At 40.8% G+C, this 14,031-nt stretch overlaps 1 protein-coding gene across 1 annotated transcript in view; it reads left to right on the top strand.

Annotated features, from left to right (window-relative positions):
* The window catches only part of EIF5B (eukaryotic translation initiation factor 5B), a 41,396-nt gene extending 28,951 nt beyond the window's left edge, over positions 1 to 12,445 (top strand). Inside the window, 11 exon segments of the mRNA XM_019523986.1 lie at positions 3,050 to 3,191; positions 5,302 to 5,433; positions 6,101 to 6,283; positions 6,382 to 6,543; positions 7,171 to 7,302; positions 8,208 to 8,339; positions 8,445 to 8,521; positions 8,653 to 8,817; positions 9,693 to 9,831; positions 10,299 to 10,460; positions 11,699 to 12,445. Of these exon segments, the coding sequence (XP_019379531.1) occupies positions 3,050 to 3,191; positions 5,302 to 5,433; positions 6,101 to 6,283; positions 6,382 to 6,543; positions 7,171 to 7,302; positions 8,208 to 8,339; positions 8,445 to 8,521; positions 8,653 to 8,817; positions 9,693 to 9,831; positions 10,299 to 10,460; positions 11,699 to 11,806 (1,534 nt within the window). The 3' untranslated portion in view covers positions 11,807 to 12,445.
* Positions 12,446 to 14,031: the final 1,586 nt, after the last annotated feature.

The following is a 14,031-nucleotide window of genomic DNA, read 5'->3' as shown; positions in this document are numbered from 1 at the left end:
TGGGGGGTAGATCAAGGACTCCCATGGTGAGGGAGGGAGTGGGGCTGAGGCAGGTGCCATCCAGCTGGGGCAGGGCAGGGCATGGGATGGAGCTGTGGCTCATCCAGGAAGCACGGGGATGGGGGGGTGCCCCTGGATCTGCGTGGGGCAGGGTGGGCTGCTGCTCAGGCTGGGGCTGTGCCAGTCTCTTCCTGGTGTGTGTGTGTGGGGGGGAGTGGGGTTTGGGTCAGGGCTGTGCTCGGGCTGGGCAGAGGCAGCAGCACTGAGAGGGTGGTTTGTGGGGGCTACAGTGAAATTTGGGGCAGCTGCAGCCCCTCTCCCAGTGCTGCGGCCTGCCCTGAACATGGCCAAGCCCAGCCCCCACCAGGAAGAGTCTGGCGCAGCCCCAGCTGCAGCCCACCCTGCTCTGCCCCACCTTGCACAGAGCCAGGAGCACATGCCCCCCATATACTTCTGGGGTGCATGCAGTGGTGCGAGCCGCCCCCATCCCTACGCCCCCCCCATATGAGCAACGGCTCCATCTCGTGCCCCGCCCTGCCCCAGCTGGGCAGCGCCTGCTCCAGTCCCACTGCCTCCCTCACAGCAGGGGCACTTATCTGCTCCCCCATGCCCATTCCTTCCCCCCTCCCCTTCTACCACAACAGACTTACAGCTGTGTCCAGCTGGTGTTGGAAACTGGATCTGTATTGGCTGATATGCCTCCTTAAAAATTGGCTATCAATATCAACCCTCAAATCTCTATTGGTGCACACCTTAAAAAAAAAAAAAATCAAAAATCATTTTGATACTTGTTAAGAGAATATGTAAGTGGATTTGTATGTTCTGCTGTTTTGTATATCTGGTAGACCCCTGATAGATTATGCATCTTTCCTGTATTTGGGTCAAGTTGAGTCTCAAACATCTTAAAGAATGGTGTAAAAGTAATTGTTATCTTTTAATAGTGAGTCTAGAAGGCTTAGATGAGAGAAAGCATCGTAGATCTGAGATATATTTTAAGTGCTATGGTAAAAAGTCTCTCTCTTACCATAGTTCCTCCATAGTTGGTGACCTGAATTGTAGCTTCCTAGGGTGTGTGTACACAAACCTCGTTACGAAGTAATATGCCCTGGATTTTTTACTCTCTGGTGATGCAACCAGTTTCTCCAAGCTAGTTACTTGTAATAGGCAGTGTTACAGTATTTGGTTACTACCAGGCCAGAAAACATTAAGCAAACAATGTTCTGCTTCAATTTTATCTTGAGTATGGACTTGGATCGGTCTTCATCAGGGTAATTTTACTTGGAACAGAGTGACTCATTCTGCTGTGAGACATGATATACAGTCTGCTTTGTTTTTATGTCGGAGTAAACTTGTCCTCTTTACACTCTTAGAAAACCCAGAATAGTCTGAAAGCTGTATGTAGTGAAAACAAACTTCCTTAGAAGGGTTCAGATGTGGTCTTTTAATGGCATGCTGTAAGCCATTACTGTTCAGTTTAATGCTTTTAAAATGTACATATTGACAAAGGCCTGTAATGAATCCCTAAACCAAAAATGAATTGAGTGGCTTAATGCGCCAGTTATAGGATGTCCAGTTATAGAACCCAAATTAATTTTAACTGAACATTTTATGGTATTCTTCCATTGCTAACAGGCTCTTTGTCTTCATAACCATACTTCCTCCTGCTCTAAAAGATAAAGAAAACACTAGACTCAACACACACATTTCAGTAAAACACCCAACTTGGCTTACAGGCTCAGCCACAATAGTTCAGCATTGACATGTGCTTTTGTTATGTACCCATCGTGCTAAAGTGTTGCTAAAGCTTAATCAACTCACAGTGAACATGGGATATGCTTCACACCATTCAACTTAACTAAAATATAACTTTATTAACACATTAAGTGTATTAATAGTTTCTACATAAGGAGAGAGAAAAGCACTTAGTTCAATGGTCTCACCCAATCCCAGATATTACTCCACTTCACAGAAAAGGTGGGCAGTCAGTTCCTGAAAATAGAGGGTGGTAACTTCTGCTGGTAATAGCTGTTTTTCAGTCCAGATGTTGTTGGACAACAACATACACCCAACTTCCTTGTTGCCCCTCTCTTATCCTTTTTCTTTATCTTTACTCTTCTGACTCTTCATTTCCAGGTATCATTGACTGGTTTCCCTGTGATAATCATACTGTTCATGTTTTTATCCTGGCAACATATTCCTTTGTTTCAACAAACCTATCACATGTACACACCTTAATTTGGTCTTTTACCAGTGTCTTAATTTGGGTGTCCCCCAGACTCCTAATTTGGTCTGTCCATCAAAACTAGAAATTCCAAGGGCTCTGCAGTTGGGCACTGTCCAGTTGGTCCCCTCTTATCACCTTTTATTAACATATCCAATCATTTCATCCCTCTGATTCAGCTGGTTAGTGTCAGGTTCAATTAATTTGAGCTAGTAAGAGGCCTACATTATACATGCCTATGTTAATTATGTTAAAACATAAACTGCCTTTCTTGCATTGATAAGAAAGGAAAAAAGCAATGTGAGAGCGAACTCAAGGCTACGTCTGACCATGTGAATATCAAAAGCAGAAACAGAAGAAGTTAAAAAAATGAAATGAAAGTTCAAACAATACTGTAATTCACCACTCAAGCTGGTGCAACTAAAGCTAAATGTGACAAGCTACCCTAACACTTTGCTGTTATCTCAGTAACCTAAAGACCAAGTTAGAGGATGCGATAGTAAGTCGTGTAATATAGTATATAGTTCTGAAGGTTTGATTGCAGCACTGTATCTCCTGCTGCTCTCTGTCTATAAGTTCTTTCTCAAAGTCATTCTTTTGTTAATTAAATACAATATGTTTTGAAAACGATCCTTTACTGATGTTATGGGACTGGTATGCTGCTCACCAAAGCTGCCTAGTCCTGAGGAAGGGTAACCTTTTTAATAATCAAGAAATTGCCATTTTCCTCTCTTTTGTTGTTGAGCATACTTGAATTGACCCTAATACAAAAGATGTATCTCTGCATTGAGTGCTGCATGAATGAGAGAGTCTCTCTTGTTGCTACAGCAATCTAAGAAATCGAGGAAGCTCACTTTGTGATATTGCTATTCTTGTGGTTGACATCATGCACGGTTTGGAGCCACAGACAATTGAATCTATAAACCTGCTGAAATCGAAGAAATGCCCCTTTATCGTAGCTCTCAACAAGGTAAGGAGACCTCTCAAAAATCTGTACAGAATACTGAATGTCAAATACTTAGTATGAGAGCCAAGAGTGGTCTTTTTTGTGATGTCTTTTTATTGGACCAACTTGCATAGTTGGATATTTAACCAACTTTTGAGCATAAAGTGCTCTTTAGGCCTGTGCCTCTTTCTTTCACAAAGCTGAAGGAAAGCTGGTTCAACATCTCTTCCCAACTATACAGTTGGTCCAGCAAAACATCAGAAAAACTCTGCCTCTTACATTTCCTGGACCGTCATGGGAAGAACACTGTGACCCTACTAAATGCTTAGCATGCTGTTTTGTTTGTAAATGTGAATTCTGTTTGTAAATGTAATCATCAGCCAAAACAGTCATCCTCTTCTCAAAAGTGAAGCAGTGCTTTTTTTAGTTCCTTTTCTGTTTAACTTTTTTTTAGTAAACTAAACTAAGAAAAAACTACATGGCTTTCATGGTCCTTGCAGAGCAGTTTAAGTACTCCATAATGATCTTGGTGTTCTTCATCCCGTGCAAATGTAATGAATGGGCACACTAATGAAACCTGTTCTTTATGGTCAGTCTGCAGTTGTTCAGATGAACTTGTTGGGTACTACTTTGTTCCCTTAAATTAGGAGTACAAATCTGCTCCATCCTTAGAAGATCCATTTCAGTTAAAACTTGAGTCTCATTTTGTAAGATGGAAATATCATAATTGTGGATTGTTTAGTGAACACAAATACATTTCTAAGAACTCTTTCTAGGTACTGTTGTATTGGTTGACAGTAGTGTAGAGAAGTTTATGTACTAGCTTTTGTCTCTGGTTGATTATCTGGTAAGTGTTTTCAGGAAAGGTGACAGGCATTTTGGTTTCTCATGAAAGAGAACCCCCCTCTTCTGCACACACAGATGCACAGTACAAGTTGCAGTGAAGTATTTTCATAGACAGAAAAGCTAAGGTAGTAAAGAAACGTGTTAAACGTGTTGCATACATCTTGAAATGGCTTTTATAAACTGTATTAAGGAATCTATTTTTAGTTAACTTTACCAGATTTTACATGACGGACTTGTAGCCTTATTTTGTAAAACAGATATTGGTGTGTAAGGTACCAAAATTGAACTGCATACTCAAATTACAGTGATAGAGCTGAAAACCATTGCAAGCTTACTGAAAGTCACTTGTCATCTGCATATGATCGTCTGGATATTGCAAGATCTGACGCAATATGCAAGTGTTTAAAAATAGTAAGGATGAGTTACGGTGAAAAAATCATGTGTTAACTGAGTTACTGAGATGCACACACCCATAATTAAGTCATAATTTAGCTTGTGAGCACTAGGGAAGGAAGTGTGTTAAGTTGGGATTTGAATTAAATGAGAGTAGAGCCTTGGACTAAAATGAACCTGTTTAAAAACTTGAGTAGTGGGGAGGTTTTCTTAAAAATTTATATACAGTGTTTGTGTTTCGAATCCACTTCCTCTATCAACAATTTTCAAGTTGCATCAGGTGCTATTGGTGTGATTTTTATTTTTATTTTTTTGCTGTGCTGCACAAAAAGCACCCCAAACTTGCCAACAACTTCTAGAATGCCTTAATAAGCACAGTTAAATCTTTTAATTAAGCACATGCACTTAGAGCATTTGTTATAATGAAAGTGGGACTTTTGTATTCCAAAAGAAAGTAAGTGGGAACCTTAAAGCCTAAGGGCTCTTCCTGTTTGTGTGGGGATATTGATTTGATTACTTGCATTACATCAAATTTGCCTTTCAAGTACAAAAACTTTGTGCAGATAAACAAAAAGACTTGATTTTTTTTTCTGTTCTTTTTTTTAAAGCAAACTAATAGTAGTATTGTTCCTATACAGTATTCTCCAGCATTGCTTGCTTTATAGGTTGCAATCCTGGTTAGGTCTGTTTTGAAGACTTTTGTTGTTTTTCACTGGCAAGTTACCATTAAAATGAATTCTGTGATGCTTAATACTGAGGAATACCTGAGGTATTTCTTACAATTTTTGACAAATTTTGCCTCTTGTGTAAATAATGTGCGGCTCCTGTAGGTATAATCTCAAGACAACGCTTCTTTCCACTGAGATGGCATAACTGCTAATACTGTATTTTCAAGATTGATAGGTTATATGACTGGAAAAAAAGCCCTGATACTGATGTAGCAGTCACTTTGAAGAAGCAGAAAAAGAACACACGAGATGAATTTGAAGAACGTGCCAAAGCAATCATAGTGGAATTTGCAAAACAGGTAGGCCTTTGTTCTTTTAACAAGTAAAAATGCACGTGGGAAGCTGGATTCACGAAGCAGGCAAGAGAGTCCTCATATTACGGAGAAATGTCTATTGTATGCTTTCTGACACTTACCCAGTGTTAACTTTTTATTTAAATTACCTATGCTTTCTACATTCACTTCCTTACTTTGATTAGAGACAGCTTCTTCTATCCCTCTCCACCCCCAGTTTCAACCCTGAGGTACTTTGATGTGAAGAAGTAGCTAATAGCTGCAGAGTCCATGGGGTTAAGAAAAAAAACCCAGATGTTTTTTACACCTGTTCTCTCATTCAAATTCCCTGAGAGATTCTTCTGTCTCTCTCCTCTCTTCCTCTCATGTCAGTGTGATAAATAGTATCAGGTTATCTCCTGAAGACTCACTGGTGCTCTTAAAAGCTACCTGTAAGTTAAAATGTAGAAATTTACTTTTATAGCATTTTCCTTGTACCTTGAAGCCTTTGTCACTGTCTCTTGTATACTTTACAGCCTAAAAGTTGAAGCTCCATGTTTAAAATGTTAATAAAATGTGGCTTTTTTTATACTGATTTTTTTTTTTTTTAAAGGAAAATCTGATGGACAAGAGCTGACTGGGACCAAATGGCTCCATTACTTTTGCTCTGATCATGTTTTCTTCCTTGTTCTAGGGCTTGAATGCTGCCTTGTTTTATGAGAATAAGGATCCCCGCACTTTTGTTTCTCTGGTACCGACCTCTGCTCACACTGGAGATGGCATGGGCAGTCTGATAGTCCTTCTTGTTGAATTGACACAAACTATGCTAACCAAGCGACTGGCGCAATGTGAAGAGCTGAGGGCTCAGGTTATGGAGGTAATTCAGAACCACGCTCCAAGTACTTGTCTAGCACTTCTTCTTTTCATCTGAGATGGTGAATTTCACTTTTTTTTTTTCTCTCTCTCATTTTGTAGGTTAAAGCACTTCCAGGTATGGGTACTACCATAGATGTAATTTTGATTAATGGACGTCTGAAGGAAGGAGATACCATTATTGTCCCTGGAGTGGAAGGTCCTATAGTAACTCAGATCAGAGGTCTTCTGCTACCTCCCCCTATGAAAGAACTGCGAGTCAAGGTAGGAGACCAGAATGTCATGGTGACCTTCAGTGAATTAAAAGGGGGAGGAGACAGACAGAAGTTGCAGGTTATAGTGCACCTGTGCTCAGTTTCTCTCAACTGTGATGGTGGTTCAAGGATTACCACACTGATGAGGATTAAAACATCCTTGCCAGTTATCAGGGTTCAAGCCTGCTGTGTTGACAATTCATCTTATTTCCTGGATGAGAACTTTGGGTGGGTGGAAGGGGATGGGATTTGGGTTGACATGAAACAAACACTATAGAAAGTCTGAGTCATTCACTTGTAGGCTGGCATTACTGAAGCAAAGACTTCTTTATGATAATTGGTGCCAGATATCCTGAAAAGAGGTTCAGGTCTGCAGCCTGCTTCTTGCTTTGCACAGGGTTGGAAGTTAAGCTGTTCTAACCTTGTTATGGTTGTGTAGCAAGCCATTGATCTTGAATCTTGTCTTCTGGGTCCTAGAGAAAAATAAAGAGTTGTTTGGGTGGGGTTTTTTTGTGATCATGCTTAAAATAGAGAGGGCGAGATTCTGCCCTGGGATTCTCTTGGGCTATAGAAGAAACATACTAACAAACAGTAGCCACATGAAATCTTAACTGAGGTGGGTTTTTTTTCTCTTCAGAACCAGTATGAAAAACACAAAGAGGTGGTTGCAGCCCAGGGGGTAAAGATCCTTGGGAAGGACTTGGAGAAAACGTTGGCTGGTTTGCCATTGCTTGTGGCTTATAAAGAGGATGAAATCCCTGTTCTCAAAGTAAGTTACTGCTGCACTTGCATGACTTCAGTCAGGTCTGCCATTGGAGGTCAAGTAACACTGGCAACAGTGACTAATCTTGAACTCAGTGGAGTGCTTTTAACTCCTTGCTCTATCGAAGTGTTGAGAGTTTGGCACAACTGGTCCAATAGAGATTCTTCTGGCTGTCCTGGGGGAGGGAGCTCCTCCTCATGACAATGATCATTGATGTGAGGTGTAGTGACAGAGCTTGGGGCTTTTCAGCTCTCAAAATGGACATGTTGTTTTGGATACTGCACTGAGACGTGCAGTGGAAGTTCATGCACAGAGAAAGTCTGTGGTTTGGGAAGCTCTAGTACAGGGATGGGGAATGTCTGGCCTGCAGGCTGGATGCAGTTGGCTGGGGACTCCATTTCCAAGCGACCCCTGCCCACATGGCTTGTGCCAGTCTCCATGGAGGCCCTGGCCTCAGTCACTGTGGCAGAGCAGCACAGGGGGCTGCTCCGGAGCCAGGGCAGAGCCGTGATCTGTAGCCCACGTGCTCTGGGCAGGGGATTGTGGTTCTGCCCCTGCTCCAGACAGGCTGTCACTGCTGCAAGGAGCTGGGGCAGAGCCACTATCCCCTGCATGTGTGCACCTACATGGAGCATGTAGGCTACAGATCGTGGCTCTGCCCTGGCTCCCGAGCAAGCTGTCCCCCTCTTCTCCCTCCCCACCCTGCCCCGGAAGATACCAGCTGCTCTGCCGTGTGCACAGCCAGCGTGGCTGCGGCTGGGGTCTCAATGGAGACCAGAACAAGCCATGCGGGCAGGGACAGCTTGGAAACAGAGTCCCAGGCTGACCGCATCTGGCTGGCAGCCTGGGGATTCCCCATCCCTGCTCTAGTAGCATGATAAGATTGCTAACATGTTCTTTTCTTTTTAAAGGATGAATTAATACATGAACTGAAGCAAACATTAAATGCTATCAAGTTAGAAGAGAAAGGAGTTTATGTCCAGGCCTCTACTTTGGGTTCTTTGGAAGCATTACTTGAATTTCTTAAAACATCAGAAGTGCCAGTAAGTACTTTGTGTCCCATTTGACGTTATTATTCTGTTTTGTCATGACTGCATAAGCTAACTGAAGAGAACAGGATTAGTCATTGATTGCTTTTTCCTCAACAGTATGCTGGAATTAATATAGGTCCTGTCCACAAAAAGGATGTAATGAAGGCATCAGTTATGTTGGAGCATGACCCCCAGTAAGTAATTGTTGTTCACATGGCAAGACAATGTATTGAAGCTACTAAAAAGGTTCCTTCCTTCCCAGCTGATTTGCAGTCTACCACACAATATATTTCTCATGATTTCATTTTTTTTTTTTAACTTGCAGATACGCTGTAATTCTGGCATTCGATGTGAGGATCGAACGGGACGCTCAAGAAATGGCTGATAGCTTAGGAGTTAGAATTTTTAGTGCAGAAATAATTTATCACTTATTTGATGCCTTTACAAAATACAGGCAAGACTACAAAAAACAGAAACAGGAAGAATTCAAGTAAGTGAGCACTGTCCTCTTGGATTCTTCTAAATTGATGTAGCATCTTCTTTACTGTTTTATTGCCTTATGAAATGAAAATCATGCAGTCAAATGCATGCTTTTGTTTCTGTGATGGAGCTGTAGGGCATGTGCTTTTTATTGGGGTCTTTGCAAAATGTTAGTCCTTTCCATTAAAGCTTTAGATTTAATAGGACTTGTGTTTCAAAATAATATTTAAAAAATTGATCTGATTGTAATAGAATATGGATCCAGGTCTGCCCTGAGTCGGTGGGCTGCTTTCTGCTTTAAGTAACTAAAGTAAATTGTAACTACTTCTTGGAGGGCCAGCAGAGGGTGTTACTTAGGTTCTGTTCTTACATGTTTGCAGAAATTAAATTCTAATTCACAGGATTGGTTTATGATTTGGCTATGCAAATACGGCACCATCAAAAGATTGCCAGAAAAGAACTGGGGCCAGCATTTAAACAGCAGAAGCCATAGTATTAGTGTTTTGTGAGCAAGAAAGAATGCAGCATGACTCTCAGCTCCCAAATTGAGTTTGCTAGTTAAAAAGATGGCTGCTTGATTTTCAGATAAAAATCATTCTCACCAGTTAGGCAAAGGATCCTTGTAATGTTACTTGAGTATTTTACTTGTATTTGGTCTTTGTCATGCCAACTTTTTTCCTTTGTAACCTGCTTTGAATAGTAACTCTGCTATTTTGGAGTACCTGGTATTGTGGTTAAGTCAGCCCAGAAAGGATCCGTGTTCCAGCACTGTCTTATTCAGTGAATACTCTTCCAAAGTGATAAAGATTTCTCAAGTTTGTGGGTATGTGCACATGCTAAATGTTTCAGCATACATTTCTAAATGCCTTTTCCTTGTCGTCTTAGGCATATAGCAGTATTTCCTTGTAAGATGAAAATACTCCCTCAGTTTATTTTCAATTCCCGTGACCCAATAGTGATGGGCGTACTTGTGGAAGCTGGCCAGGTGAAACAGGGGACTCCCATGTGCGTCCCTAGCAAAAATGTGAGTAATAGTTAATTTTTCTACATGAGTTTTGGTCTCATGAAGTAGGTGAGATGGTGTACTGTGCCAGCTAAACCCAGTGTTTAAGCCTGCACTTCCAACAGCACAGAATCTCTGTGGGAGACTGAGGAGCTGCTCAACAGGGCTTCTTCCCTGATGATCTACCATCCTTGATGTACAGTTTGGGCAATGTGCTGTGTTCTAGCAGAGATGTGGGCTAAATGATGGATTTAGACAGCTTGCGTTATTAAGTTTCCTAATCCAACCTATTGCTTTCACAGTGCCTCCAGTGTGACACCAAGTTGTAAAGATTAAAAACTGAGTCCTTGGAAGCAAGTAGAAATAAACTCTCCTTGTTTTAAAATGTACCTTAATGTTTGAGCTCACTAAAGCAGCTGTTGTAAACGATAAAGAAGCCAACAGGCTGCATGGAATTTAATTTTATCATAACTTCTGTTGCGTTGCAGTTTGTGGAAATTGGAATAGTTACAAGTATAGAAATAAATCATAAACCCGTGGATGTTGCAAAAAAAGGCCAAGAAGTCTGCGTTAAAATAGAACCTATTCCTGGTGAATCGCCTAAAATGTACGGACGACACTTTGAAGCAACAGATATCCTCGTTAGTAAGGTAAGAAGCCCTAGAGACATGCACCCTTTGTAAAAAGGCTGGTGGCCTCCTAGTAACATGGCTTCAAGTGCAACATGAAAGCCTGAAGAATTGTGTACTGGATAACAACTTTCAGCATCATTCCCTTATTCTAGTGATGACTTTTCTGTAGCCTAGTTTCTCACTAGCACAAAACTCTTGCAGGAACATTACTAAGAGCGCCAGCTTTCATCACCAGTGGATTGAAATGCTACAGTCAGATATGTTGTGCATCATTCTTGTGTGTGACAGGGAAAATAGCAAATATGTTAAGAACAAAGGACTATATCTCAGGTCACCCTCTTCCCTTAATGTGGTGTATCGCTCTTGTTTGCCTTTGTCTGCTTAGCACTTGAAACAGAACTGAAATGTATCTAGATTTTGCAGTCCACTAATGCACTAGGTGCTGCAGTGTGTCTGCTTTGGGATGTCTGGATAACAGTTAGGGTTGCTAACTCTGTTTGCATCTATTCCAGGAGGTTTCATCATATGATGTAATGACATTAATTACAGTGCGCAGACTTCACGTCAGGAAGGCAAATGCACATTACTGTTACATTTTAAAAACCCACTGGACTACTGTATAAATCAGTCAGCATTTAATATTTACTTTAATGAATGCCCTATCATTTATCTCCCGGGTAACTCTCAGCAGTCTCCTGGAGACTTGTATCTAATTACTGGAGACTCGAGGGCAATACTGGAGGATTGGCAACTTTAATAATAGTTGATCTTTGCTTCTCTAAATCATAGGCACCTGGGCCAGGGAGCTTGTTGTGAGCTAAATCCCTTCCTAATGTGTGCAACCACAACAGTATAGATTCTTTCAAATTTTAAAAATGATTTACAACAGGGTTGTGTTCTTGCTACCAAAGAATAGAAATCTAATTAGTTTTAGGATGGAGCTTGGTAAATTTATTATGGGGTTTGTAAGTTTGACTATAGGGAGCTGGACCAACATGATCTTTCTGTCTTAACTTCTGAGCTGCACACTACAAACATAAAGTTGATCTGTAGCTGGGGGAGTTTTAGTATTGACAAAATAATGGAAGAGAAGGGAAACCAGATAGTTAAAGTAACTGTCTAGACACGGCAGGCCAGCAGCAAAACTGGAATGAGAACTCTGCTTTCCCCAACATGCCTTATCCACTAGACCATGTGGTAGGTAGAACAATGTCATTAGTACCTGTTTCTAACATCTCTTTTGTTGTGTGTTGTAGATCAGTCGTCAGTCCATTGATGCTCTGAAGGACTGGTTTAGAGATGAAATGCAGAAATCTGACTGGCAGCTTATTGTAGAGCTGAAGAAAGTATTTGAAATCATCTAGAAAATTTTTAAACAATGGGCAGGCTGGAATAAACGCACTATTCCTATTGTGAAAATCACCGACAGTCAAAATACTGAAGATGCTGTTGGACTTATGTTTTGGGAGGAAAATAAGTTGATAAATGTTTTCCATGAGAAACCAAGAAACTTACACTGGTTTGACAGTGGTCAATTTACATGTTCCCACGGTTCCAATGTGCCTGTTCACCTTCCCTTATACTGGCTGCTGTTTTAAAGTTTGCCCTTCTTCCTCCCATGTTCTCCCCACAAATAAAAATTTTTATTACAGAACTCAAACTCTTTCACTTTTATACTGATGAAACCAGTACTGCAGTATTGATTAACCAAGCTTCTGCAGACTTTGATTCTTGGATGCTTTTGATGTAAGAAATACTTCTTTATTTATGCATACCTCTTCCTTTTTTTCCCCTCTCTCTCCCCTCAGCATTCTCTTATGCATTGGTGCCTATAGACATTTTTTAAAATAGAAAATTAGGTAATTAGATTTCTGTATTTGCTTTGTGTGAAACAATGTAAAGCATTAGCTGGCCACCTTTTATTGCTTGTACAGTTCATGAAAAATCAACTTTAACCTGTAATCATTACAATGCAGAGCCACAAATAAAGGAAATAGACACTCGCCCACTTGTTACAATTTTGCGTCAATGAATAAGGCATCACTTTTTATGGGCTGTTTATATAACACAAAAGTGCCACTGAAGCTTGTGTCTGCGGCGCTGTCAGGTAAGGAGATAGAACTTGCACAGTTCCCTCATTAGATGGAAGCTACCATCCTCTTCTGTGCAACTTGACCCTTTGTTTCACCTCCCCCCTGCCCAGGAAAATCAGCAGTTAAGGTTCTTTCTAATACTTTGATGTTTAAAGCTTGAAAGTCTGTAGCTGGGTTTTAAGCAAGCTAGAATAACTTGCTGCTATTCAGAATTGTGATTGTGCACAGCAAGCATGACATGTCCTTGATAGACAGACAGAGTTAGCGGACTTGATCTCCAAGCCAGTGGGCCAAAACTTAACAGCTGACTTGACAGTGCAAAAGGCTTTTGCTAACTAGAAACAATACATATGTGGTGTTTTTTTGTTTTGTTTCCTGTCAGTGATGCTGTTAATTCCATATTCTACCAGTCTAAGATCTGGCCTAGATAAACTTTTCCCCCCTAGTTTGCTGTTGCAGAGTTCCCTGTTTTCTTTTTTCCCCCTGACGTGCCAGTGTTTCATCACAGGACTAGTGTAAGACAGAGGGATGATGTGACTTTGTAATTTTTAAATAACATTTTTCAAACAAGAAAATCCTATATTCCAGTTAAAGATGCACTTTTTTGGAAGAGGCCTCATGTGACAGTGTTACCTTGAATTTGACTTTGTCAAAGGTCAAAAAAAAATCTTGTGGCTATAGTATAGTTCAGTGTAACGTTTAATATTTATATTACATTTTCTTTTGCTTGTGGAATGATTCTGTTTGATCTCTTAAAGCTTGAAGACCGTTCCAAAGGAGCACCACACTTCATTTTTCTTTAATGTCCACCTGTAATATTTTTAAAGCATCACACACACTCCTATAATTTAGGTATGGTCCATAAAACATTATTTTTGGCCTATTCTGACAAGGCAGTTAGCTTACTGTTCTGGGGTGAGCTGTTCTAAAACTGACTTGTTGGTTAAACATACATAATGAAAAGCACCCTTGAGATTTCAAACTCCCTTTTGCAAAGGGCCACCACCTTCATTGTATTTGGACTGGTCACAAATTTAAAGCTGTTCATACCCTTAAATCCACCACTACCCAGGAATGCAGGGGACTCTATCACTAGATATCTTTAAGACTGGCTGATGCTCTAGCTCTAACAGAAGGTATGGAACTGAGGCAGAATGGCTTGGCCCTAAAATCTAAGGGTGCAGGAAACTAGGGCCTGTACATGTGGACAACTGTTGGTTATAAAGAATAACAGACAGACAGATTATGCCTAAATTGGATAGAGGGAGGACAAGAAAAAGCAGCATTAGAGCTTATTCAGACTAAGGAAAGGTTAAGAGCACACAGGCCCAACACAGTAGGAACCAAACATAATCTGAGGATCCTGTAATGGGGAGCTCTACTAGGGCTGCAATAGCTTAAATGCTGCAGAGCTGCATAAAAAGACTTAAAGCTGTAGCTTTAACAAAGGGTGAGCTATGTTCCAACTGAAGCATTGACAAAATGAAATCAGTACA

This window comes from Gavialis gangeticus, unplaced genomic scaffold (assembly GCF_001723915.1).
Source record: "Gavialis gangeticus isolate Ggan-Ray unplaced genomic scaffold, GavGan_comp1, whole genome shotgun sequence".
Classification (NCBI taxonomy): Eukaryota; Metazoa; Chordata; order Crocodylia; family Gavialidae; genus Gavialis; species Gavialis gangeticus.
Note: the sequence above shows the minus strand (reverse complement) of the source record. Positions and strands in the feature narration are given on the sequence as shown.